At 49.9% G+C, this 25,418-nt stretch overlaps 2 protein-coding genes across 5 annotated transcripts; one reads left to right on the plus strand and one right to left on the minus strand.

Annotated features, from left to right (window-relative positions):
- The first annotated feature begins 1,099 nt into the window (after window positions 1–1,099).
- hipk1b (homeodomain interacting protein kinase 1b) lies at window positions 1,100–22,677 on the plus strand. Of its 4 annotated transcripts, none has more exons than XM_062473999.1 (18): window positions 1,100–1,596; window positions 2,214–2,917; window positions 4,063–4,254; window positions 4,426–4,607; window positions 4,707–4,830; window positions 5,268–5,387; window positions 8,943–9,029; window positions 10,480–10,664; window positions 11,015–11,168; window positions 11,252–11,435; window positions 15,889–16,004; window positions 16,926–17,051; window positions 18,319–18,476; window positions 18,758–18,829; window positions 18,962–19,132; window positions 19,262–19,458; window positions 19,599–19,702; window positions 20,801–22,677. In XM_062473999.1, exons 2-18 carry the CDS (start codon window positions 2,216–2,218, stop codon window positions 21,164–21,166), a joined length of 3,240 nt encoding a protein of 1,079 aa, XP_062329983.1. In that variant the 5' UTR covers window positions 1,100–1,596; window positions 2,214–2,215; the 3' UTR covers window positions 21,167–22,677. The 4 variants fall into 4 exon arrangements, with proteins under 4 accessions (XP_062329983.1, XP_062329984.1, XP_062329985.1 ...); XM_062474000.1 differs by having other exon boundaries at window positions 18,322–18,476; XM_062474001.1 differs by lacking the exon at window positions 16,926–17,051 and having other exon boundaries at window positions 1,101–1,596.
- LOC134029880 (coiled-coil domain-containing protein 42-like) lies at window positions 22,219–25,326 on the minus strand. The gene is made up of 7 exons (XM_062474005.1): window positions 25,003–25,326; window positions 24,781–24,886; window positions 24,574–24,678; window positions 24,032–24,232; window positions 23,343–23,564; window positions 23,067–23,228; window positions 22,219–22,801 (listed from the first exon to the last, which is right to left on the minus strand). The coding sequence occupies exons 1-7, from the start codon at window positions 25,080–25,082 to the stop codon at window positions 22,745–22,747; spliced, it is 933 nt and encodes a 310-aa protein (XP_062329989.1). The 5' UTR covers window positions 25,083–25,326; the 3' UTR covers window positions 22,219–22,744.
- Window positions 25,327–25,418: the final 92 nt, after the last annotated feature.

Below are 25,418 nucleotides of genomic sequence, written 5' to 3' on the forward strand. Positions count from 1 at the left end.
GCACTCACCAGCAGTAACAGATCTGTAGCACGCAACTTGGAGTTGATGAAAGGCGAATTCGCCAGTGGTGAAGTCAGCTATACCTCGCTACATTGTAGGCTACACGTAATTGTCGCAATTACATTATTATAATGTATAATTTGTTTTCAACCAATGTCATAATTTATAATTATATAGGCCTATTTGCATTCAGTATTATTGCGTGACTTTATTAAGAGTAGGCCTACAGTGCCTTTATTTTGAAGGCCTTTTGGAACGCGCGTGAGAGAGTTGAAAAGCTGACCGCAAGCGAAGCACGGACAATTTAATGCTCCAATAAAAGTTTAAGGTTGTTACATCGGATGTTAGCGATCTAAGGAAACCTCTATTGCCATGTGTAGCTACAGCATGCAGCCAACGAGGTGTGTTGTTTTGTGCCTGTATTTTACTTTGGTGAACGTTATTTACATGCTGCGCATGTCATTGTATGTTCATATTAAGCTAATGTGGTCTTTATTTTCTCTTTATACTGTGGGTTTCGTTTTCACTGTGGATTTGGAGAAGAAGCTTCAAACCTGTAGCATGAAAGACCCTTGTGTCTGCAAGTGCTTTGAGGGAATTATAATACACTTGTGATTTAGGCTACTTGTGTAATAAATACTGGGTTTTAATTTAACTAGCCTAATTAAATAACCTTTTCGGATTTTTTTGGTGCGGCGTTTGATCGGGGCGGCGTTTATTACACAATGTTCATTTTTGGTGCGGCGTTTATTCGAGGGCGGCGTTTAATCGAAGAAATACGGTAGTTATGTTAACACATAAATAATCAGTCTGTCGTATTTGTTCCCTAATGTAGGACTTGAGTAACAGTTTCTAAACAAAATCTGGAATGAGAGATCTCAGTGATGGCGACCTGTTATCGGTCGATGAAAAAAAGCGAGAAGCCGCACAATCTGAGTGTATAGGGTTAATAAGAGAGCAATAGTTAAGGGTCAACAACCTGTTCTGGTTATTGAAAGTCACGTTTCTAACTTATCCGAAAGTTTTAAAACTGCCCCCCCCCCCCTCCCTCCCTCCCGTTGGGAGTCCGCAAACACATTAGAGGTATATAAGTGGGCCGCGAAGTGGAAAAGGTTGAGAATTCCTGTCTGCTACTCACCGCAGTGCACCGTAAATACTGTGTAATGCGCAATATTGCGTCGTAACAAACTCACCGGTATCTTGGAGCGCGTGAATTCAGCTGTATTTACGGTACCGGAAATTCTGACCTCAGTTAAGCAGCTGGTGATATGCTAAGGACGTGGTTTGTTCCGGTAAAAAGCTGACTGCTGGATTAAGGATAGTTCATTTTAAGAACTCATACAGTTTTTAAATGAGAAGAAAATACGTTTTTACTATGTGACTACTTTTTACTTAATTTTATAAGAACAAATCCACGTTGTTGTTTAAGCCGAACAACTTGCTAGGTTTGTGGATGTCCTTGTCTGCTCTGTCGATGGAAAACACAATGCAGGCCTAAAGACTGATAACGTTAGCAACAGTCTGCTAGCCTGCAGCTAATTGGGAGTTAAATTGATGACAGGGCCTATTTTCGACGCTGTGCTGAAACAATTTACGGTATGTTAATCATTTTGACTTGTATTAGTGTATTGAATACACATCCAGAAGGTATGTTACTGCTTGGCCAGCTACTTCCCATTTGACGAGCAAAACTGTCTCCAGAATGTGTGGATTGCACACTTCAGTTAGTTACCGAGTGATTAGACTGCGTTATAGTAGCTACCGTGGTATACAATGTTATATTTGCTGACTTGTTAGTTGACTAGATCAGCCTGATCGTTTTATTCCCCAGATAACTGGCATGAATCAGGATCGTGATTCCTCGTCTCGCATGCGTGAAAACTGTTATGACGAACTGTCCAAGCGAGAGGGTATTATAGTAAAGACAGCTCAATGTATCCCTGGCATGGATGCTATTAAAATAAAGTTTCAGTAGCATGTCATGTTAGTAAAACCAAATAAACTTTGCAAGAATGGTCTGTCGTACTAATGATGAGAATGTATCCTGTGTTTGTATTGTGTATTTTTCTGTGGTTCCTTCAGAGATCAAGTACAACTCCCTCATCAAGCATCTGACTATAACTCCTTCCTCTCTCTGTTATCTACCTCCATCCCTCCTCCACTCTCCTCCCTCCCTCTTCACCCCCCCCACCCCCACACACACACACACACAGTGATGTCGTCCCAGCTGCAGCTGTTCCCCCCTCCCTCCGTCTCCTCCAGTGCCTTCTGCCGGGTGAAGAAACTGAAGGTGGAGAACTGTGTGTGGGACGTGTCCTCCTCAGAGGCCTACGGCAGTGTGGGGGGCCAGGCGGGGTATGCCTTCCCCCCTGGTGGACCCCCCTTCGCCCCTTCCGCCCTGGTGTTTCCCCCCGCCCCTCCAGGGTCACGGGGCCAGGTGGCGGTCCGGGCAGCCGACAGCACCGGGAGCCTCCCCAGGGGGGCCAGCAGGCGCGTTGCCGTTGGCGACCACCACTACAACACACACTCGTCCCACGCGGAGGCCCGCGGGCCCCGGCAGGGGCAGAAAAGGAGGAACGAGGAGCCCCCAGAGGGGGGGAGGGGCAGCGGGAGCGTGCAGATCCTGGAGGAGCTTTCAGCCCCGCCTTTCTCCACCCGTGGGGGGGGCGGGGGGGGCACCGGGCAGTCGGTCCCCCACTCGGCCACCAAGAGCAGCAGCTCCAGCGGGGAGGGGGACTACCAGCTGGTGCAGCACGAGGTGCTGGGGTCCCCGGCCTGCAGCTACGAGGTGCTGGAGTTCCTGGGCAGGGGGACCTTTGGCCAGGTGGCCAAGTGCTGGAAGAGAGGAACCAATGAGATCGTGGCCATCAAGATCCTGAAGAACCACCCCTCCTACGCCCGGCAAGGGCAGATCGAGGTAGGGGACCCCCTGCTGCTTACCCTCTCACCCCCTGCTGTTTACCCTCTCACCCCCTGCTGTTTACCCTCTCACCCCCTGCTGTTTACCCTCTCACCCCCCTGCTGTTTACCCTCTCACCCCCTGCTGTTTACCCTCTCACCCCCCTGCTGTTTACCCTCTCACCCCCCTGCTGTTTACCCTCTCACCCCCTGCTGTTTACCCTCTCACCCCCTGCTGTTTACCCTTTCACCCCCTGCTGTTTACCCTCTCACCCCCTGCTGTTTACCCTCTCACCCCCTGCTGCTTACCCTCTCACCCCCTGCTGTTTACCCTCTCACCCCCTGCTGTTTACCCTCTCACCCCCCTGCTGTTTACCCTCTCACCCCCCTGCTGTTTACCCTCTCACCCCCTGCTGTTTACCCTCTCACCCCCCTGCTGTTTACCCTCTCACCCCCCTGCTGTTTACCCTCTCACCCCCTGCTGTTTACCCTTTCACCCCCTGCTGTTTACCCTCTCACCCCCTGCTGTTTACCCTCTCACCCCCTGCTGCTTACCCTCTCACCCCCTGCTGTTTACCCTCTCACCCCCTGCTGTTTACCCTCTCACCCCCTGCTGCTTACCCTCTCACCCCCTGCTGTTTACCCTCTCACCCCCTGCTGCTTACCCTCTCACCCCCTGCTGCTTACCCTCTCACCCCCTGCTGTTTACCCTCTCACCCCCCTGCTGTTTACCCTCTCACCCCCCTGCTGTTTACCCTCTCACCCCCTGCTGCTTACCCTCTCACCCCCTGCTGCTTACCCTCTCACCCCCTGCTGTTTACCCTCTCACCCCCTGCTGCTTACCCTCTCACCCCCTGCTGTTTACCCTCTCACCCCCTGCTGCTTACCCTCTCACCCCCTGCTGTTTACCCTCTCACCCCCTGCTGTTTACCCTCTCACCCCCCTGCTGTTTACCCTCTCACCCCCCTGCTGTTTACCCTCTCACCCCCTGCTGTTTACCCTCTCACCCCCTGCTGTTTACCCTCTCACCCCCTGCTGCTTACCCTCTCACCCCCTGCTGTTTACCCTCTCACCCCCTGCTGTTTACCCTCTCACCCCCTGGTGGCTCTCACCCAGAGGGGCGTTGGAAGTGTATGTGGTTCCTAACTTGCTATCCCTCCTCAGGTGGGTATCCTGAACCGGCTGAGCGCGGAGAACGCTGACGAGTTTAACTTTGTGCGTTCGTACGAGTGCTTCCAGCACAAAGGCCACACCTGCCTGGTGTTTGAGATGCTGGAACAGAACCTGTATGACTTCCTGAAACACAGCAAGTTCAGCCCTCTTCCTCTCAGGAACATCAGACCCATCCTACAGCAGGTATGGCCTTCTGACAGCAGCTCTTTTGTTTTTCAATAACACATTTAATTAATGCAGCTATCTCTTTCAATCTATTTCCATGCATTGATTACTGTAACTTGAAAAACAAGATCAGTTGGTTATTGGTGCTAGTAACAGTGATGTTGAAGCGTGTTCCTGTGTGTTCCCCAGGTGGCCACAGCCCTGATGAAGCTGAAGAGCCTGGGCCTGATCCACGCAGACCTGAAGCCAGAGAACATCATGCTGGTGGACCCCCTCAGACAGCCCTACAGGGTCAAGGTCATAGACTTCGGCTCGGCCAGCCACGTGTCCAAGGCTGTCTGTTCCACCTACCTGCAGTCGCGATACTACAGGTCACTGCCTGAAACACCCCTGAGGTTCTGTGATTCTGCCAAGCGTGGCCGCATCACAAGATGAGTAACCGATGTGTTGTGATGTTCCCTGGTCTGCAGAGCTCCAGAGATCATCCTGGGTCTGCCGTTCTGTGAGGCCATCGACATGTGGTCCCTGGGCTGTGTGATCGCTGAGCTCTTCCTGGGCTGGCCTCTCTACCCCGGGGCGTCCGAGTACGACCAGGTAACCCTTCCCTCTCTCCTCCCTCCCTCTTCTCCCTCCCTCTTTCTCCTCCCTATCCCCTTCCTTCTCCCTCCTTCCCTCCCTCTCCTCCATCTCTTCTCCTCCCTCTCCTTGTCCTTCTCTCTCCTCCCTCTCTCTCCTCACTCTGTCCTCTCTCCTCCCTCCCTCTCTCCTCACTCTCTTTCCTCTCCTCCCTTCCCCTCTCTCCTCACTCCCTCTTCTCCCTCTCTTCTCCCTCTCCTCCCTCCCCCTCTCTCTCCTCACTCCCTCTTCTACATCTCTCCTCCTCCCTCTCTCTCCTCCCTCCTCTCTCCCCCTCTCTCTCTTCCCTCCCTAGCTCTACTCCCTTTCTCTCCTCCCTAGATAATCCGCTGGAGGTGCTGTGTGTTCTGCTGATGCTTGTTGGTGGTGGGAGTGTAACAGAGTGTCTCCCCCAGATCCGCTACATCTCCCAGACCCAGGGGCTTCCTGCTGAGTACTTGCTGAGCGCAGGCACCAAGACCAGGCGCTTCTTCAACAGAGGACCTGACTCCAGCTATCCTCTGTGGAGGCTCAAGGTGACCCTGGGAAAGGAAGTCTTCCGACGACACTGTATTTTGCTGGATTGATACAAATTATTTATTCGAATATTACAGCAGGAAACGGAGTACCCTGTGACCCGTGTATACCGGAGGAGGTATTACTACAATCGTTCGGCAGAGAGGTCCCGTTCACAATTCACAGAGAATTTTATAAACTCATAACATATGGTCATCCTAGAACAATTACAATACAGTGACAATTACAACAACAGAGTCTCAGGACCTGAGGCCTGTTCCATAAAGCGAGTTTACCGAATAAGCCAGACTTATGTCAGTTAGTCGGACTCATTTGTAGTTCATTCGGTTCCATAAAGCTAGCTCAATGTAGTTCGAACTCGGTTACTATGGCAACTTAGGCTGCGAAACTAGTCTGGTCCGGGGCTTAGCGTGACTTGGTGCTTAACCAGACCTTCCTGTAACACTGACCCAACGGGAAAACGATGATTTACCACGGATATTCTCATTTTCTTATTCTCATCAGTTCAATATGTTCAACATTGATAGAAAATCAACTTAAATAGCCTACATAGGCTACAACATTTAGCCTAATGCATTAAACGATGATGAACAATGATTTGATACACACCACGTTAAACGTAGCCTATGACTAGCCTACAGTAGTTTGTGATTTCAAATGTTTAGGCATCAGGCATAGGCCTATCTCAATCTAAATTATCCGAGTATAATTATCATAGCTATATAGTTGTTAACAGTCTACAATTGCAAAACAAACCTAAATCCATAGGCTACATCTATATCCTCCATTTTCCCGACACAATCATGTTAAAAAGTTAGGCTACTGGGTAATGTATTGATTAATAGTAGGCTATTTATTTAAAACAATGTAAAAAAAAAAAGTAAATTTACATGTGTTTAGAGGGTGTCTGTTTCTTAATCAACAACGTAACTAAAGGTCTAAAAAAGGACCTCGACCTACGTAGCCTATCGTTCACGTCAATCATGGCGTGTCATTTCATTTTGATGAAGCGGTGGATGAGGGAGCTGTCATACTACACGGCTTAAAGGGAACATTCTTTCTGGAAGAAGTAACGTGGCCATGTGCATTGCTTTTGCCGTGGTGGATTGTATGATCCATGTTTTACCTCTCGGGCTGCTTAAGAATAGGGTGCACGTGCAATTAGCTTGACTACTTAAATCTGACTTGAATTAGTAGGACTGCGTGAGCTGAAATGGGCCTTTATGGAACCGCTTTAGCCCCGCTTGACTTGTTAAGCTAATTCAAGTCTGGTTTGGGACTTAAAGTCCAACTTATTTGAGCGGCCTTCATGGAACAGGCCCCTGGTGTTCCAGGTTCTCCCCAGAACAGGAGATAATAAAGCTGCTGGAAGCTGACCATCCAAATGGCCAACTGTCTTTTGTGTGGTCATTTTCAAAAAAGAATTAATTAAATACAAACAATGAAACAGGAAAAGATCTATTTTCAAAAGTTCAAAGCAGTTTACTGTATGAATTCAATTGACCCTTTCTAGAACTTCCCCTCAGGTCATAAATACCTTAAGACAGTGGTTCCCAAACTTAGTCGGAGATTCTCAGAGTTTCTAAAGTCACAAATTTGCGAGAAAAAAATAGTAATTTGGCGAGAAAAAAACCTGGAGATTTTCCGACATTATAAAGTCGAAAATATGGATTTTTTTTTCTTCAAGGAACCTCATCGCTTCACTTTGCATGGTCAACCTCATCACATCACAGATGCCGCCACTTGCCATGTATAAAGCCTGCAGTAATGGATGCCTGATCAAATTATACTTTTCAATAGGTTCAAGGTTCAATAGGACACAGCCAAGACGCTGCACTCTTCTAAGCTGATCCTCACCTTGAGGATCGATTAATTTGAGGATCTGTCGTATTGTGTCCTGTTGAACCACAAATCGAATTTGAACTGTAGATGTAACCAGCGATATCCTTGCATCTGTCCATTGCATTGTAGTTCCTGATGCACAAAAGCTTTATCAGCTCATCCAAATCAGTATGATGTTTCCTTCTGAATAGGCCCAAATCACGGCAATGTTTTTACAAAGTCTGAATGCTTATTACAATATGGTGATTCTGGGCTAAAATTAGGAGTAGGCCTAGGCAGCCTATTTCCTTATTGCTGAATCCTATTGAAAAGTAAATAGACTTTTCTTCTCTTTCTTTTTTTCTCGAAACTTTGTGACTTTATAAACTCGGAGAAACTCTGACTTTTTTCTCGCAAATGTAAGTCTTTAATCTCTGAATATTACCCCCCCTCCTCCGGCGCTTTTTTTTTTACCTTCCTGGCCCTAATACGCCGTCGTCGAAGTTTACCTCAGTTAAATATATAAAAAAATACAGTGGTCAGTCTGCGCAACAGTTTGGCAACAACTGCCTTAAGACAGACTTCATTCACTACAAGATAAAAGGCCATATAAGATTCTACATCCACTCTCCAGGGTAAATTGTCCCACAGAGCTCAAAACCTTACTTGAACTAGTCACTGGCTGTCCATTATTAATGAACAAATGAGCTTTAAAGCTTTACCACTATTAAAACATATTTAACCTGTAGGAGAGGGACTTTGTCAACTATAAAAATAGTTGACAAATATTTTTGTTGTCAAAGTTGCTTGATCGTCAAAGTTGCTTTTTCGTATTTCACACACAGGCCTACTAACATTGTTGCAACATGTCCACAGACAGCAGTTGCAGTGGTGGTGGTGGGGGGGGGGGGTGGTGTGTATGTGTGGGGATCAGATGGTGTGTATGTGTGGGGATCAGATGGTGTGTATGTGTGGGGATCAGATGGTGTGTATGTGTGGGGATCAGATGGTGTGTATGTGTGGGGATCAGATGGTGTGTATGTGTGGGGATCAGATGGTGTGTATGTGTGGGGATCAGATGGTGTGTATGTGTGGGGATCAGATGGTGTGTATGTGTGGGGATCAGATGGTGTGTATGTGTGGGGATCAGATGGTGTGTATGTGTGGGGATCAGATGGTGTGTATGTGTGGGGATCAGATGGTGTGTATGTGTGGGGATCAGATGGTGTGTATGTGTGGGGATCAGATGGTGTGTATGTGTGGGGATCAGATGGTGTGTATGTGTGGGGATCAGATGGTGTGTATGTGTGGGGATCAGATGGTGTGTATGTGTGGGGATCAGATGGTGTGTATGTGTGGGGATCAGATGGTGTGTATGTGTGGGGATCAGATGGTGTGTATGTGTGGGGATCAGATGTCCTAACAAGTATAGTGAAACATGAACATCTTGACCTTGCTGGGCCCCAGAACTTCAACTGCTGTTTTCAGTGGTCTTTAGAAGGCCCAGTGTCACAGACATGGAGGAAGCCTCTCTTAGACTAGAAACATTTTCAATTTTCAAAGAATCTTTCCCTTACTTTAGGAATAGGCTTAATCCATGTCTGGGAAACTGGGCCTTAGCGTTAGGGTTAGAAAACCATTAGGGGTTAGTAATTGGGGAACACAATTTTCAATGGAAGTGAATGGTCAGGTCCCATGAGGATAAAAAACTAACCTGTGTGTTTGTGTTCTAGACTCCCTCAGAGCATGAGGTGGAGATGGGTATCAAGTCCAAGGAGGCGAGGAAGTACATCTTCAACTGCCTGGATGACATGATGCAGGTAAGATGAAGGTTAAGGTAAGATGAGGGTTAAGGTTAGATGAGGGTTAAGGTTAGATGAGGGTTAGGGTTAGATGAGGGTTAGGGTTAGATGAGGGTTAAGGTTAGATGAAGGTTAGGGTTAGATTAGGGTTAGATGAGGGTTAGGGTTAGATAAAGGTCAGGGTAAGATGAGGGTTAGGGTTAGATGAAGGTTAGGGTTAGATGAGGGTTAGGGTTAGATGAGGGTTAGGGTTAGATGAGGGTTAGGGTTAGATGAGGGTTAGGGTTAGATGAGGGTTAGGGTTAGATGAGGGTTAGGGTTAGATGAGGGTTAAGGTTAGATGAGGGTTAGGGTTAGATGAGGGTTAGGGTTAGATGAGGGTTAGGGTTAGATGAGGGTTAGGGTTAGATGAGGGTTAAGGTAAGATGAGGGTTAGGGTTAGATGAGGGTTAAGGTTAGATGAGGGTTAGGGTTAGATGAGGGTTAGGGTTAGATGAGGGTTAAGGTTAGATGAGGGTTAGGGTTAGATGAGGGTTAGGGTTAGATGAGGGTTAGGGTTAAGGTAAGATGAGGGTTAGGGTTAGATGAGGGTTAGGGTTAGATGAGGGTTAGGGTTAGATGAGGGTTAAGGGTTAGATGAAGGTTAGGGTTAGATGAAGGTTAGGGTTAGATGAGGGTTAAGGTTAGATGAGGGTTAGGGTTAGATGAGGGTTAGGGTTAGATGAAGGTTAGGGTTAGATGAGGGTTAGGGTTAGATGAAGGTTAGGGTTAGATGACCGACAGAACACACGGGAAGTGTGAACTCTTGTGCCTGTAGTGTGTGGTGTTGTGCCTGTAGAGTGTAGCGTGTGGTGTTGTGCCTGTAGCGTGTGGTGTTGTGCCTGTAGCGTGTGGTGTTGTGCCTGTAGCGTGTGGTGTTGTGCCTGTAGCGTGTGGTATTGTGCCTGTAGAGTGTAGCATGTGGTGTTGTGCCTGTAGCGTGTGCTGTTGTGCCTGTAGAGTGTAGCGTGTGGTGTTGTGCCTGTAGCGTGTGGTCTTGTGCCTGTAGCGTGTGGTCTTGTGCCTGTAGCGTGTGGTGTTGTGCCTGTAGCGTGTGGTCTTGTGCCTGTAGCGTGTGGTCTTGTGCCTGTAGCGTGTAGCGTGTGGTCTTGTGCCTGTAGCGTGTAGCGTGTGGTCTTGTGCCTGTAGCGTGTAGCGTGTGGTGTTGTGCCTGTAGCGTGTAGCATGTGGTCTTGTGCCTGTAGTGTGTAGCATGTGGTCTTGTGCCTGTAGCGTGTGGTCTTGTGCCTGTAGCGTGTGGTCTTGTGCCTGTAGCGTGTGGTCTTGTGCCTGTAGCATGTGGTCTTGTGCCTGTAGCATGTGGTCTTGTGCCTGTAGCGTGTGGTCTTGTGCCTGTAGCGTGTGGTCTTGTGCCTGTAGCGTGTGCTCATACATCCAGCAGCCTGATCTCCTGGTTGCTCTCTGCCAGGTCAACCTGTCGTCTCACCTGGAAGGGACAGACATGCTGGCGGAGAAAGCTGACCGACGAGAGTTCATCGACCTGCTGAAGCGCATGCTCCGATTGGACGCCGACAAAAGGATCACGCCCACTAAGACTCTAGGCCACGCCTTCGTCTCCATGACGCACCTTCTGGACTTCCCTCACAGCTCCCAGTGAGTCACGTCGTCACAGAGCCACTGGAAATGACAGCATTAGATGGGTGGAAAACCAAAAAAAATCTTGACAACCATATTGTTTCTACCACTAAACACTACAGATAGATGGAAACTTGACTTTAATATTCAAATCTCCTGAATGTGGTTAGTAAATATCCTTTTAACGACATGTCTATTCCTGTAACATGTAAATCTCAACAGGTTCTTTTTCCTGTCTTTCTCACAGAGAAAAGGTGGTCTGCGAATAATATCCATTTTCGTTGACAACCTTAAAACTGGTACACGGGATTGTGTTTGTCAAATTGTATTGTGAATGCTGTTGACGCCCCGGCTGCTTTGTGTTCCAGTGTGAAGTCCTGCTTCCAGAACATGGAGGTGTGTAAGCGTCGGAGCTCTTCGTTCGACAGCAGCAAGACCCTCTTCTCCACCAACACCGTGCCAGGCTCCGCCGCCGGCAACCTCACGGTCACCTTCAGCAGCCAGCTCAACCAGCACAACCAGGCTAGTATACCCCCCTACCTCTGATAGTGGTATCTCCCTCTGGGCTGATTTCTATACTAACCCTGTTTGGACCAACCCATCAGGTGCCTTCTGCGGGGGGAGCTGTTCCGTTGCTGAATTACCAGCCGGCCCTGTACCAGCAGGCCACCATCAACATCCCGGGTCTGGCCCCGCCCAGCGGCCCCCTGCAGGGCCGCCCCGCCCTCTGCAGCCAGGCTCCACCATTCCAGCAGACCCTCATCGTCTGTCCCCCATCCACCCTCCAAGGTGCTCCCCCTCCCGTCAGGGTTACAGTCTCACAACACTACTTTCTTCTGTCAGTCTCGTCCTGGCGTTAGCATTGGGTTCTGCGTGTGGTAACGTGGTGTGGGTTCTGCATGTGGTAACATGGTGTGGGTTCTGCGTGTGGTAACATGGTGTGGGTTCTGCGTGTGGTAACATGGTGTGGGTTCTGCGTGTGGTAACGTGGTGTGGGTTCTGCGTGTGGTAACATGGTGTGGGTTTTGCGTGTGGTAAAGTGGTGTGGGTTTTGTGTGTGATAAAGTGGTGTGGTTCTGCTTGTGGTAACGTGGTGTGGGTTCTGCGTGTGGTAACATGGTGTGGGTTCTGCGTGTGGTAACATGGTGTGGGTTCTGCGTGTGGTAACATGGTGTGGGTTTTGCGTGTGGTAAAGTGGTGTGGGTTTTGTGTGTGATAAAGTGGTGTGGTTCTGCTTGTGGTAACGTGGTGTGGGTTCTGCTTGTGGTAAAGTGGTGTGGTTCTGCTTGTGGTAACGTGGTGTGGGTTCTGCGTGTGGTAACGTGGTGTGGGTTTTGCGTGTGGTAACATGGTGTGGGTTTTGTGTGTGGTAAAGTGGTGTGGTTCTGCTTGTGGTAACATGGTGTGGGTTTGTGCGTTGGGTAACATGGTGTGGGTTCTGCGTGTGGTAACATGGTGTGGTTCTGCTTGTGGTAACGTGGTGTGGTTTCTGCGTGTGGTAACGTGGTGTGGGTTTTGCGTGTGGTAAAGTGGTGTGGTTCTGCGTGTGGTAACGTGGTGTGGGTTCTGCTTGTGGTAACATGGTGTGGGTTCTGCTTGTGGTAACGTGGTGTGGGTTTTGCTTGTGGTAACGTGGTGTGGGTTCTGCGTGGTAACATGGTGTGGGATCTGCGTGTGGTAACGTGGTGTGGGTTCTGCGTGTGGTAACGTGGTGTGGGTTCTACGTGTGGTAACGTGGTGTGGGATCTTCTTGTGGTAACATGGTGTTGGATCTGCTTGAGGTAACGTGGTGTGGGTTCTGCGTGTGGTAACGTGGTGTGGGTTCTGCTTGTGGTAACGTGGTGTGGTTGTGCGTGTGGTAACGTGGTGTGGGTTCTGCTTGTGGTAACGTGGTGTGGGTTCTGCTTGTGGTAACATGGTGTGGGTTCTGCTTGTGGTAACGTGGTGTGGGATCTGCGTGTGGTAACGTGGTGTGGGATCTGCTTGAGGTAACGTGGTGTGGGTTCTGCGTGTGGTAACGTGGTGTGGTTGTGCGTGTGGTAACGTGGTGTGGGTTCTGCGTGTGGTAACGTGGTGTGGGTTCTGCTTGTGGTAACGTGGTGTGGGTTCTGCGTGTGGTAACGTGGTGTGGGTTCTGCTTGTGGTAACGTGGTGTGGTTGTGCGTGTGGTAACGTGGTGTGGTTGTGCGTGTGGTAACGTGGTGTGGGTTCTGCTTGTGGTAACGTGGTGTGGTTCTGCTTGTGGTAACGTGGTGTGGTTGTGCTTGTGGTAACGTGGTGTGGTTGTGCTTGTGGTAACGTGGTGTGGGTTCTGCTTGTGGTAACGTGGTGTGGTTGTGCGTGTGGTAACGTGGTGTGGGTTCTGCGTGTGGTAACGTGGTGTGGGTTCTGCTTGTGGTAACGTGGTGTGGGTTCTGCGTGTGGTAACGTGGTGTGGTTGTGCGTGTGGTAACGTGGTGTGGGTTCTGCTTGTGGTAACGTGGTGTGGTTCTGCTTGTGGTAACGTGGTGTGGTTGTGCGTGTGGTAACGTGGTGTGGTTGTGCTTGTGGTAACGTGGTGTGGGTTCTGCTTGTGGTAACGTGGTGTGGTTGTGCTTGTGGTAACGTGGTGTGGGTTCTGCTTGTGGTAACGTGGTGTGGGTTCTGCTTGTGGTAACGTGGTGTGGGATCTGCGTGTGGTAACGTGGTGTGGGATCTGCTTGAGGTAACGTGGTGTGGGTTCTGCGTGTGGTAACGTGGTGTGGTTGTGCGTGTGGTAACGTGGTGTGGGTTCTGCGTGTGGTAACGTGGTGTGGGTTCTGCTTGTGGTAACGTGGTGTGGGTTCTGCGTGTGGTAACGTGGTGTGGGTTCTGCTTGTGGTAACGTGGTGTGGTTGTGCGTGTGGTAACGTGGTGTGGTTGTGCGTGTGGTAACGTGGTGTGGGTTCTGCTTGTGGTAACGTGGTGTGGTTCTGCTTGTGGTAACGTGGTGTGGTTGTGCTTGTGGTAACGTGGTGTGGTTGTGCTTGTGGTAACGTGGTGTGGGTTCTGCTTGTGGTAACGTGGTGTGGTTGTGCGTGTGGTAACGTGGTGTGGGTTCTGCGTGTGGTAACGTGGTGTGGGTTCTGCTTGTGGTAACGTGGTGTGGGTTCTGCGTGTGGTAACGTGGTGTGGTTGTGCGTGTGGTAACGTGGTGTGGGTTCTGCTTGTGGTAACGTGGTGTGGGTTCTGCTTGTGGTAACGTGGTGTGGTTGTGCGTGTGGTAACGTGGTGTGGGTTCTGCTTGTGGTAACGTGGTGTGGGTTCTGCTTGTGGTAACATGGTGTGGGTTCTGCTTGTGGTAACGTGGTGTGGGATCTGCGTGTGGTAACGTGGTGTGGGATCTGCTTGAGGTAACGTGGTGTGGGTTCTGCGTGTGGCAACGTGGTGTGGTTGTGCGTGTGGTAACGTGGTGTGGGTTCTGCGTGTGGTAACGTGGTGTGGGTTCTGCTTGTGGTAACGTGGTGTGGGTTCTGCGTGTGGTAACGTGGTGTGGGTTCTGCTTGTGGTAACGTGGTGTGGTTGTGCGTGTGGTAACGTGGTGTGGTTGTGCGTGTGGTAACGTGGTGTGGGTTCTGCTTGTGGTAACGTGGTGTGGTTCTGCTTGTGGTAACGTGGTGTGGTTGTGCTTGTGGTAACGTGGTGTGGTTGTGCTTGTGGTAACGTGGTGTGGGTTCTGCTTGTGGTAACGTGGTGTGGTTGTGCGTGTGGTAACGTGGTGTGGGTTCTGCGTGTGGTAACGTGGTGTGGGTTCTGCTTGTGGTAACGTGGTGTGGGTTCTGCGTGTGGTAACGTGGTGTGGTTGTGCGTGTGGTAACGTGGTGTGGGTTCTGCTTGTGGTAACGTGGTGTGGTTCTGCTTGTGGTAACGTGGTGTGGTTGTGCGTGTGGTAACGTGGTGTGGTTGTGCTTGTGGTAACGTGGTGTGGGTTCTGCTTGTGGTAACGTGGTGTGGGTTCTGCTTGTGGTAACGTGGTGTGGTTGTGCTTGTGGTAACGTGGTGTGGGTTCTGCTTGTGGTAACGTGGTGTGGTTGTGCGTGTGGTAACGTGGTGTGGTTGTGCTGGTCCCCAGGGCTGCAGGCGTGTGGTAACGTGGTGTGGTTGTGCGTGTGGTAACGTGGTGTGGTTGTGCTTGTGGTAACGTGGTGTGGGTTCTGCTTGTGGTAACGTGGTGTGGTTGTGCGTGTGGTAACGTGGTGTGGTTGTGCTTGTGGTAACGTGGTGTGGGTTCTGCTTGTGGTAACGTGGTGTGGTTGTGCGTGTGGTAACGTGGTGTGGTTGTGCGTGTGGTAACGTGGTGTGGTTGTGCGTGTGGTAACGTGGTGTGGTTGTGCTGGTCCCCAGGGCTGCAGGCGTGTGGTAACGTGGTGTGGTTGTGCTGGTCCCCAGGGCTGCAGGCGTGTGGTAACGTGGTGTGGTTGTGCTGGTCCCCAGGGCTGCAGGCGTGTGGTAACGTGGTGTGGTTGTGCTGGTCCCCAGGGCTGCAGGCGTGTGGTAACGTGGTGTGGTTGTGCTGGTCCCCAGGGCTGCAGGCGTGTGGTAACGTGGTGTGGTTGTGCTGGTCCCCAGGGCTGCAGGCGTGTGGTAACGTGGTGTGGTTGTGCTGGTCCCCAGGGCTGCAGGCGTGTGGTAACGTGGTGTGGTTGTGCTGGTCCCCAGGGCTGCAGGCGTGTGGTAACGTGGTGTGGTTGTGCTGGTCCCCAGGGCTGCAGGCGTGTGGTAACGTGGTGTGGTTGTGCTGGTCCCCAGGGCTGCAGGCGTGTGGTAACGTGGTGTGGTTGTGCTGGTCCCCAGGGCTGCAGGCGTGTGGTAACGTGGTGTGGTTGTGCTGGTCCCCAGGGCTGCAGGCGTGTGGTAACGTGGTGTGGTTGTGCTGGTCCCCAGGGCTGCAGGCGTGTGGTAACGTGGTGTGGTTGTGCTGGTCCCCAGGGCTGCAGGCGTGTGGTAACGTGGTGTGGTTGTGCTGGTCCCCAGGGCTGCAGGCGTGTGGTAACGTGGTGTGGTTGTGCTGGTCCCCAGGGCTGCAGGCGTGTGGTAACGTGGTGTGGTTGTGCTGGTCCCCAGGGCTGCAGGCGTGTGGTAACGTGGTGTGGTTGTGCTGGTCCCCAGGGCTGCAGGCGTGTGGTAACGTGGTGTGGTTGTGCTGGTCCCCAGGGCTGCAGGCGTGTGGTAACGTGGTGTGGTTGTGCGTGTGGTAACGTGGTGTGGTTGTGCTGGTCCCCAGGGCTGCAGGCGTCCAGTAAGGGCTCCAGTTTCCCCGTGAGGATGGACAGCTCCCTGGGGCCTCAGAACCAGACGGGCCCCTCCTCGCTGCAGATCCAGCCTGGCGTTCTGGCACAGGTAAAACTGGAGGCCGTGTGTGTCTGGTGTGTGTCCGGTGTGTGTGTCTGGTGTGTCCCCCGGTGTGTGTCCGGTGTGAGTTAGGGTTAGGTATGAGGGTTAGGGTTAGGTCTGGTGTAACAATGGAGCTTCCAGTGTTTGAAGCTCCTTATCTTATTACAGTCATCTTGCATATTGCATCTTATTTAATTTTAGATCTTATTTTATATTTTGTTCTTATATTGTATAGTATTGTTTTAGAATGTACATTTACATTTATTAATTTAGCAGACGCTTTTATCCAAAGCGGCTTACAAGAGAGAGCTTTACAAAAGTGCATAGGTCACTGATCATAACAACGAGCCAAAACATGAAGCACACATTAACATGAAGCACACATCGTGAAAAAGCAAATAAGTGCCAATGGGGAGAACCAGAAGAGCTGCAGTTAAACAAATTAAACAACATGAACCTCAAAAGTGCAAGAGTGTACCTGTAGGAAAGCAAGCAACAATAATATAATTTACAGCGAGTATAAGTACAATAATTATTTAGACTGTTGTACTTTTTAAGATTCGTATGGTATGCACCTTCATACCACAGTGACTTCCGTGTTTGTGTGAACTTACATGGCGAATATAGCTGATTCTGAAAATGGAAAGGGATAAACAACGTCCAAAGCGATTGTTTAAAAGTGTTGACTAGACTGTGTAAAAGCAGGTGTTTGTGTTGACTAGACTGTTCCAGTGGACCAGACTGTCCTTCCCTGAGCTGGTGTTTCACCTGCAGTGTGTTTCACCTGCAGTGGGGTTTTTTTCTCCATGTCAGAGGGGTTTGTCTCGTCCAGGTCTCTCTCACGTCTCCACAGATTTGCATCCCTCACAGACCGTCAGTGCAGATACACCAACCCTAAACTTCTCTCCCCCCCCCCCCCCCCCCCAGGGCTCCTGTACGCCCCTGATGGTGGCCACCCTGCACCCCCCCTCTGTAGCCCCCCAGTACTCCCTGCCCCTGGGGGCCACCGGAGGGGGCCGGGCCCCCCTGCTGGAGCACACGGCCACCGTGCTGGTAAATCCCTGGAGCCTGGACTCACCCACGACTAACCACACCTTCCCCCACTCTCTCTCTCTACTCTCTCTGTCTCTCTCCTTCACTGATAATCTATTTCCTTTGTGCTGTTCTCTCCCTCTTTCAAAATACTCTTCTGTCACAGACTTTCTCTTGCCTTTTTCATCCTCTTCCTTCCTCTCTCTGTCTCCCTCCCGTCTGTTCCCTCCTCCCTCCATCTCTGTAGGTGTGCTGAGGACATGGAGTGCATGTGCTGTCTGGTCTGGCTTTGCTTTGTGTTCCCTCCTCCCTCCTTCCATTGCAGTAAAGAGGACGGGGGTCTGTTCACACACACACACCATAGTGTATGGCTCTTGGCATGACTGTTGTCATGGAGCTAGGCTTCTCCATCCCCTAACCCTTCTCCCTCATCCATGACTACCTCATCTCCCTCATCCATGACTACCTCATCCATGACTACCTCATCCCTCTCATCCATGACTACCTCATCCCTCTCATCCAGGACTACCTCATCTCTCTCATCCATGACTACCTCATCCATGACTACCTCATCTCCCTCATCCATGACTACCTCATCCATGACTACCTCATCCCTCTCATCCAGGACTACCTCATCCAGGACTACCTCATCTCCCTCGTCCATGACTACCTCATCCAGGACTACCTCATCCCTCTCATCCAGGACTACCTCATCCCCTACTGTCATCCATGACTAACTCATCTCTCTCCTTTTTAACAGGCTGTATATAGTTCACATGGTTTGGGTCCTGTCCTATGCATCATGACTGCTATGCATGACCGTATCAAGCACTTGGCTGTTGTTGCTGTGTTGACTGAACATGTAACAGCACAGGGGTCCTGTGCCTGGACACTGTCCTGCTCCCAGCAGGTGGCCTGGACACTGTCCTGCTCCCAGCAGGTGGCCTGGACACTGTCCTGCTCCCAGCAGGTGGCCTGGACACTGTCCTGCTCCCAGCAGGTGGCCTGGACACTGTCCTGCTCCCAGCAGGTGGCCTGGACACTGTCCTGCTCCCAGCAGGTGGCCTGGACACTGTCCTGCTCCCAGCAGGTGGCCTGGACACTGTCCTGCTCCCAGGGTATTACTGTCTGGAAGAGGGAGCCTGCCGTCAGCCTCCTGTCATGTCTGTTCCTCTGATCTCTCTCAGCATGGCTCCCTTCATTCATGGCGATGCCTCCCCCAGCCTGGTGTCTAGATGTTAGCTGCTGTTGTGACCGTGGGCGTCTGGTTTATTGATGTTCTGTTCAGCAGGCCTGGCCCACCAGTGCCCAGCAGATCCTCATCCCCTCGTCTTGGCAACAGGTTCCGGGCGTGGCTGTCCACGGTGCAGCCGGTCAATCAGCCTCCGAGTCACACATGGAGACACTGCTCGCTGACGCTGCGACACAGCACACACACGGCTGGAGGTGAGACACACACACAGCACACACACGGCTGGAGGTGAGACACACACACAGCACACACACGGCTGGAGGTGAGACACACACACAGCACACACACGGCTGGAGGTGAGACACACACACAGCACACACACGGCTGGAGGTGAGACGCACACACGGCTGGAGGTGAGACACACACACAGCACACACACGGCTGGAGGTGAGACACACACACACCACACACACAAATGTGTCCTGTTATCAAGGGGCCTGTATGAGAGCCAGTTGAACTCCTCTGCCCTCCGCAGGGGAGTGGTCCAGAGCAGAGCCCTGCAGGACAGGAAGAGGGTGAAGGCGGGGCGGGGCGACAGCAGGAGCAGGTGAGACCTCACCTTCACTTTTCATCCTGCTGATGTAGCCCTCCTCATGACGTGTTTGCTGAAAGCGTTTGTGTTTGGCAGATGTAAGATTGTGCATATGAAAATTATATTGTTTTGTTCCCCTCTTATCAGAAATGTGTCTGCCGCTTTGTTGCTTGGCAACACGGGTGCGACTAATCAAAGCTGCAGTGCCGCGCTCTCCCAGCCAATCATCATCTCTGACACGCCCAGCCCTGCCCTCAGCATCATCACCATCCACAGCGACACGGACACAGAGGATGACAGGAAGTTCCACCCTGCCAGGTGACCGCACTTCCTGCTGCACACCAATGTAGTTTTATTGTGTTTTTATAGGTATGATATAGTGTTTTGTAATCTTATTGTTTTCATACATAATACAGTGTTTTGTAATCTTATGGTGTGTTTCCACAGCTATGGTGTGACCCAGCGTGCTAATGTGATCAGCTGTGTGACGGTCCACGACTCAGACTCATCCACGGCCAGCCCCCTCACGCCCCACCCTCGCCTGCCCCCCTCCCACCTACTTCCCTCCTCCGGCCCGGCCCGGTCTCTGGCTGTGGTCGCTCCCTCCCTCAAGACACAGCCCTCCGAGAACCTGGCCTCCTCGGGTGAGAACCACACACACACACACACTTGCGGCCCCCTCCACACACACCCACATACACGGTATTATGGAATTGTGCCACGGGCCTTAATACTGACCCGATATTATAGCCATTCCTCTTCCTTAACGCGTGTTTGTGTCCAGGATACATGAAGCCCAAGAGGACATCCAACCGGCAGCCGTGCAGCTCAGGAGAGGGCGTCGACCGGCTTGCTCCCAGCCAATCACACCCTCTCAATCTCAGCCAGGTGAGCGTCTCAGCTAGGGCTGCAACAACGAATCGATTAAAATAGATTATTAAAAGCGTTGGCAACGAATTTCATTATCGATTCGTTGTGTCGCACGATTATTACGCCACTCAATATGTTGCGGAGATGTTTGAGTATTAAAAAAAAAAAAAGTTTAGTTGAGTGCGGAGCAGAGGTAGAGGAAAGGCCATCGGAGAGACGTTGTTGAGTAACGTTGTTCTGAAACACATGGCGGAGGCAGAGAAATCAGTACGACCAAAGGTGTGGGAGCGTTTCACACTAAATACATCGAAACAGTGTGTTAATTGACCGAGGTGAAGTTAGTTTCATATTCGACATTCGTCTCACATTCGGAAGACGCTACTTTGCAGCATCACGTTAGGGACCGGGTGAAAACAACCCATACCATTTTGAAAAATTTAGACTTTTATAATATTTTTAGGAATATAAAACCTCAAACAGACACCAGAGTATCTTAACAATGTCTGGTATACTTCCACAGCCTTTACTTTTTCAATTAAGTTTCAAATAAAATAATAGAAAATCACTAATCTTTGAAAATAGCTTAATCCTCGCAAATCTTAACTGTTTTTCAAAATTGTGTCAACAAATCTTAAATATACACCAGATTATTCTAATAAAGTCTGGCCTACTTCCACAACCTTTCAATTTTCAATAAAGTTTTAAACAAAACTCAAATAAATTGCTCATCTTGGAAAATAGCATTACATCCACACTAATATTAATAACTTTTTCAAAATTGTGTGCTTGTTTGTGCACATTCTGAAGATGTTTTGCACTGTCAATTTGCACTGTCAGTTCTGTTTTTGAATAAATGGTTGGAAGTTAATGCTTTTTAATTTTTTTTATCTGATTCATCGATTAATCGAAAAAAGAATCGAAAGATTAATCGATTATTAAAATAATCGTTAGTTGCAGCCCTAGTCTCAGCCAATCACGTCTAGAAGGTAGCTAGTGCATTTCCATTTTATGGTGGTTACTCTTTTAAAACGGACTCTGTAGAGGCAGGGTTGAAACTAGACGCAAGAAAATTTGTGAGACAGTTGATTGCTGTTGAACCGTGTGTGTGTCGCTCAGGTGCAGCCAGTGGTGTCGTCGTCTCAGGAGCGCTCACTGCGTCGACAGCAGACCTGCCCCCCCACTTCCCACTACAGCTTCCAGGAGGTGCCCCCCCTGGGCTCAGCCCCCGGCCTCTACAGCTACCCGGCCTCGGCCGCGCTGGCCTCGGCCTCGCAGGCCCTGGAGCAGCTGCTGGGCCCGGCCCTGCCCGCCTACCCCGCGCCCCGCCGGGACCCGGGCAGGAAGGATGGGGGGGGCCTGGTCCCTGCGCTGCCCGCCTTCCAGCACCCGTTCAGCGGGTCGCCCTATGCCACTCCGCGGGCTGAGGCGTACGGCGCCTACCAGCTCAGCCCCCGCCGCCTGCCCCAATACCCCTATCTATGAGGAGGGGACACACTGTCGGACATCACTCCCCTCAGGACGGTCAGACATTCTTGGGGAGGGCGGAGGGGAGGGCGGAGGGGAGGGCGGAGGGGAGGGGGGAGGGAAGGGGGGGGAGTTCTGCTGCGACAGTGATTTCACTTCCAACCCGTTTTACTGTATTTTTGGACTTTCAGTCCAAGACTTTTAGTATGTTTTTAAAAAGCAACGGTATCCAGGGGATTATGTGATATTGTACCTTTTTTTTTTTTACCTTAGTCTGCTTGTTTTTATTCCCTCCATCTCTGGGCTTGTGAAGGAAGCGTTGTAGTAAATGTGTCTGACCATGTGTTGTTTAAGTGAGGAGGCTTTGTGTCAGAGGAACTCCTCTGTCATGAAGCCTTGATCCCCACAACCTTTCCAGCGAGCCTGTGGCTAGCACAAGGGGCTAGTAACATGCCAGCTAACATGAGAGCCTGTGGCTAGCACAAGGGGCTAGTAACATGCCAGCTAACATGAGAGCCTGTGGCTAGCACACGGGGCTAGTAACATGCCAGCTAACATGAGAGCCTGTGGCTAGCACAAGGGGCTAGTAACATGCCAGCTAACATGAGAGCCTGTGGCTAGCACAGGGGGCTAGCGACATGCTAGCAAACATGAGAGCCTGTGGCTAGCACAGGGGGCTAGCGACATGCTAGCAAACATGAGAGCCTGTGGCTAGCACAGGGGGCTAGCGACATGCTAGCTTAGCTAATATAAAGAGAGCCCTGAGGCATTCTGTGTTTTGTTTCTTTAAATTATATAGAATGGTCTACAGTAATCCAGCGACATCTCACTTGTCTCCTTTTTAATGTCGCTCTCTCTCATATATATATATATTATGTTTTTAGTTTTACCACACTTCATAGTCTATCTAATATTGTGACTAAATTATGTCTTTAGTTATTGTGAGGTGTCACGAAGTAGGATCAGGGATGTGGAGGAATAGTGTTGGGTGCAGTTAGAGGCAAGTGAAAGACAAGCAGAGGAGGAAGGTTTTACACTGTGATGGATTTTGTTTTTACTTTTTGAAGCAAAAAAAAAGTATTAGTTTTGTCACCATGGTAATAATGTAGACAATGTCGTAACATCGTCAAACAACACTGACAACTTTTAATGTTTGTTTCCTTTGTGTTGTGATTGCTGAATGTATTTATGGAGGTTGGAGGTGCATTATCATACCTCGCTGGCTGGGATAGATTTAAGAAACTGAAAAAGAATTTCAAGGTGTATTGAAAATTGGACTGTAGTGTCAGACTGAACCCTGGTTGTGTGCTCTGGCTGTCAGGCAGGAGGACAGCAGCAGCCAGGGACTGTGGAAACACCATCACTTTTGGGGTTCAGTCAAACAGACTTGTGTTCTTAAAAAAATGTTGGTCTATTCTTGTTCCGTCTTGTCTCACTATATGCACACATCAGTCAGGAGGGCTTAAACTGTGGATCCCCCTGTTTACAACCTGCTATCATTGTTTCCCAATAAAAGAACCAGAAGTCCATGTCATGACTGTTAGACTACTTATTTCAGACTGGTTTATACAGAGTTAAAAGATCCTCATGTAGAAGTCAGCATCGGTTTACCTCCTCCCAGACAGCCGAGAGATTCCTGAGGTACGTCTGGACCTGCAACAGAAACCACCGTCAGACTGGACATGTTTACCATTTACCAGGTTGAGACATTTTGGCCAAGGTGCCTAATTGTTTTATAAATGCGTCTGACAAGCTAAGTTTTGAGTGGGCGTATCCATTTAAAACAGGGTTGTAAGTGATGTATTAAGCGGGCAGTTTAATGGATTGGCCATTGAGCTATTTCATTCTTTGCTGTACAGTAGAACACTTCCTGTTGTCTGTTCTAGCTGCCCCCCCCCCCCCCCCCCCCCACATGCACCTTCTCCAGCTGTGTGGCTGTGTCCTCAAGGGCCACAGTCTCTTTGCTATCTTTGGTTTTCTTGCTGGTGATTTGATACAGGTTTAAAATGGCCACTTTGATGGTTCCCAACAGCAGGGTGTCCTTGGCTGCGGTGTTCTGGATGTGAGCCCAACGGTTCTCCTAGAGCGAATGCATATCTCTCTCTGTCTCATGTTAACGCTAACACCACATCTCCTCCATAAGGCCGTTCAGAACAGACGTGTGTGTGGTGAGCTTAGTGTCTCGTGAACTTACCCACACAGCGGTACGATGGCAGGCCTTGTCCAACTCCACCTGCAGGCTGGCCAACTGGTTGTTGAGTACCAGCAGCGCGCCGCTGGTCTGGTCCTGGACGTGCCGGAGCTGGGCGCGGATCCTCTGGGAGCAGCTCTCGTTCTGCTGCGTGCTGCTCAGAAGATCCTCCCTGGTCTGCAGCAGCGTGTCCATCCGGGATGTCGCCTGCCAGGCCTCCTGGAACTGCAGCGGACAGGCAGAGTTGTAGTCAGGAAGGAAAGTTATTGCCATGTGGGGAAACCCTACTGAAGTTTAGTGTTGAACTTTTAGGGTTCAACTCTTGCTTTAGACTAGTGTGCAGATTCCTTGACTGGATGCTCAACACAGGCAGCTAGTATAGGTTTAAATAATGAGATAAGATAATTTAGTATAATAATAATTTAGATTGCTAATTTGTGAATAGTTTTATATATTTAAATTTCACTCAGTATTTCTGTTTTTCTGACTACCAAAGGGACATTCTTTTGACACTCTTTACTGAAACCTGGTTTCTTGAGTGTTTTGCTCACCAAATGGCACAGATTGTGTTAGATGGTCTAAGGTAAAATCTCTGAGGAAAAACCCTCAGACTGAACACTCCTCATCCAAACCTGCCCCCCCCCTCCTCCTCCAAACCTGCCTCCCCCCTGGAGAGGAGACGGGATCCTTACCTGCTCACTGGCTCTGACCACTTGATCTAGATAGCGGGGGAATATTTTGTGCTTCTGTACCAAAGTCAACAGTTTTTCCTTCTTCAGTGTGAGTTCCTTCAGCTCTCTCCTCAGGAGGACCAGCTGTGCTGCAGCCTGAGCTGCCAGCGCCCTCTCCCTCACAGCCCTCCTCCCTGCCCGGCTCCACTTCAGCTGGCTCTCCTGGATCAGGCACAGAGGGCTGAGTTACTGGCTGGACATAGATGCAGGTTACTCATCTTTGAATAAACACCGTGCAGAAGTCTTTAGCACCCCAGATTTCTTCCCTTGAGTATTGTCTTATATCTATACCTTTTCCAAGTGCTTTTAGCAGGTATATCAAGTAGTTTGGTTTGGTGACCTCTTCAAGAGGTACTGGAAGTTTAAAGGCATGATAGATTAATTCATGCCCTCTCATCCAATCTGTCTATCTGAACCTAAAATACGTCTTATCTCAGTTTGACTTGGTTGAAAACACATATCAGGCCCTGAAACTGACATTTGGCCCAGGGTGAAATCTTGACCTTTAGAAAACTGTCAAAGTTCCTCAGATCATCCTTTATGTCGGCCTCCCTCTGCTCCAGCTCCTCCTTTCTCACTCGCTGGGCCGACAGCTTCTGGTCAAACTTCTGTCACACACACACACAGGTCAGAGAGGGGTGTTGGAGCACTGAGGAATGCCTAAGTGTCTGTTCTGTCTACAGGCCTCTAAGGTCTGTGATGGCTGTCACCTGTCTACAGGCCTCTAAGGTATTCTGTGTTTCCATCTCTTCTCTCCTCTTCTGAATGAGGCGCATGGTGGGGGCTAGAACGATGTCTGTGGACGGATAAGCTGTCCTGTGTAAACCAAAACAAACGCACATTAATTCATCTAATTTTGTAATTTCCTATTACAACTTTTGTTGCAGACATTCTCTTGTGAGAAGGTCGATGTATGCATTCTTTGTACTCACAACAGATGTTTCTGCAGGTTGTCTCCAAAGTCAGTTGTCAAGTAGTCTGAGAGACACTTTGCTCCAGTCCTGTCGTCCATGTTCAGGCGGTGACCAGCGGTTCAGCTCTAGTATCAGGTAGCGACAGGCTTCTTACGCAATGTACCTAACAATGGTCCTTAGCAACCACCTAGTGGACTGCCGCATTTCATGGAAATGTTAATTTGATTGGATTCTAGATTTGGTCATGTCAGTTAATATTCTCAGACCATGAAAAGGCCACAGTTAGTGCATATTTAAACACCATAATTTCTTTGTTATTACTATTATCAACCCAGGTCGCTATCGCCTTTTTTCACCATACGTCATCGATAGACAAAGCAGCTAATCTAGCTAGAGATAATCATAGATATATATCTATGGAGATAATCCACTAG

This window comes from Osmerus eperlanus, chromosome 1, assembly GCF_963692335.1.
Source record: "Osmerus eperlanus chromosome 1, fOsmEpe2.1, whole genome shotgun sequence".
NCBI lineage: Eukaryota > Metazoa > Chordata > Actinopteri > Osmeriformes > Osmeridae > Osmerus > Osmerus eperlanus.

Bases quoted from the DNA above. Each gene is read 5' to 3' on its own strand.
- hipk1b (XM_062473999.1), top strand. From the start codon at position 2,216: ATGTCGTCCCAGCTGCAGCTGTTCCCCCCTCCCTCCGTCTCCTCCAGT. The intron at 10,665-11,014 runs GTGAGTCACGTC...TTTGTGTTCCAG, and splicing joins GACTTCCCTCACAGCTCCCA to TGTGAAGTCCTGCTTCCAGA. The intron at 11,436-15,888 runs GTGCTCCCCCTC...GCTGGTCCCCAG, and splicing joins TCCCCCATCCACCCTCCAAG to GGCTGCAGGCGTCCAGTAAG.
- LOC134029880 (XM_062474005.1), bottom strand. From the start codon at position 25,082: ATGGACGACAGGACTGGAGCAAAGTGTCTCTCAGACTACTTGACAACT. The intron at 23,229-23,342 runs GTAAGTTCACGA...CATTCGCTCTAG, and splicing joins GCCATCGTACCGCTGTGTGG to GAGAACCGTTGGGCTCACAT. The intron at 22,802-23,066 runs GTGCATGTGGGG...TTTCTGTTGCAG, and splicing joins CAGCCACACAGCTGGAGAAG to GTCCAGACGTACCTCAGGAA.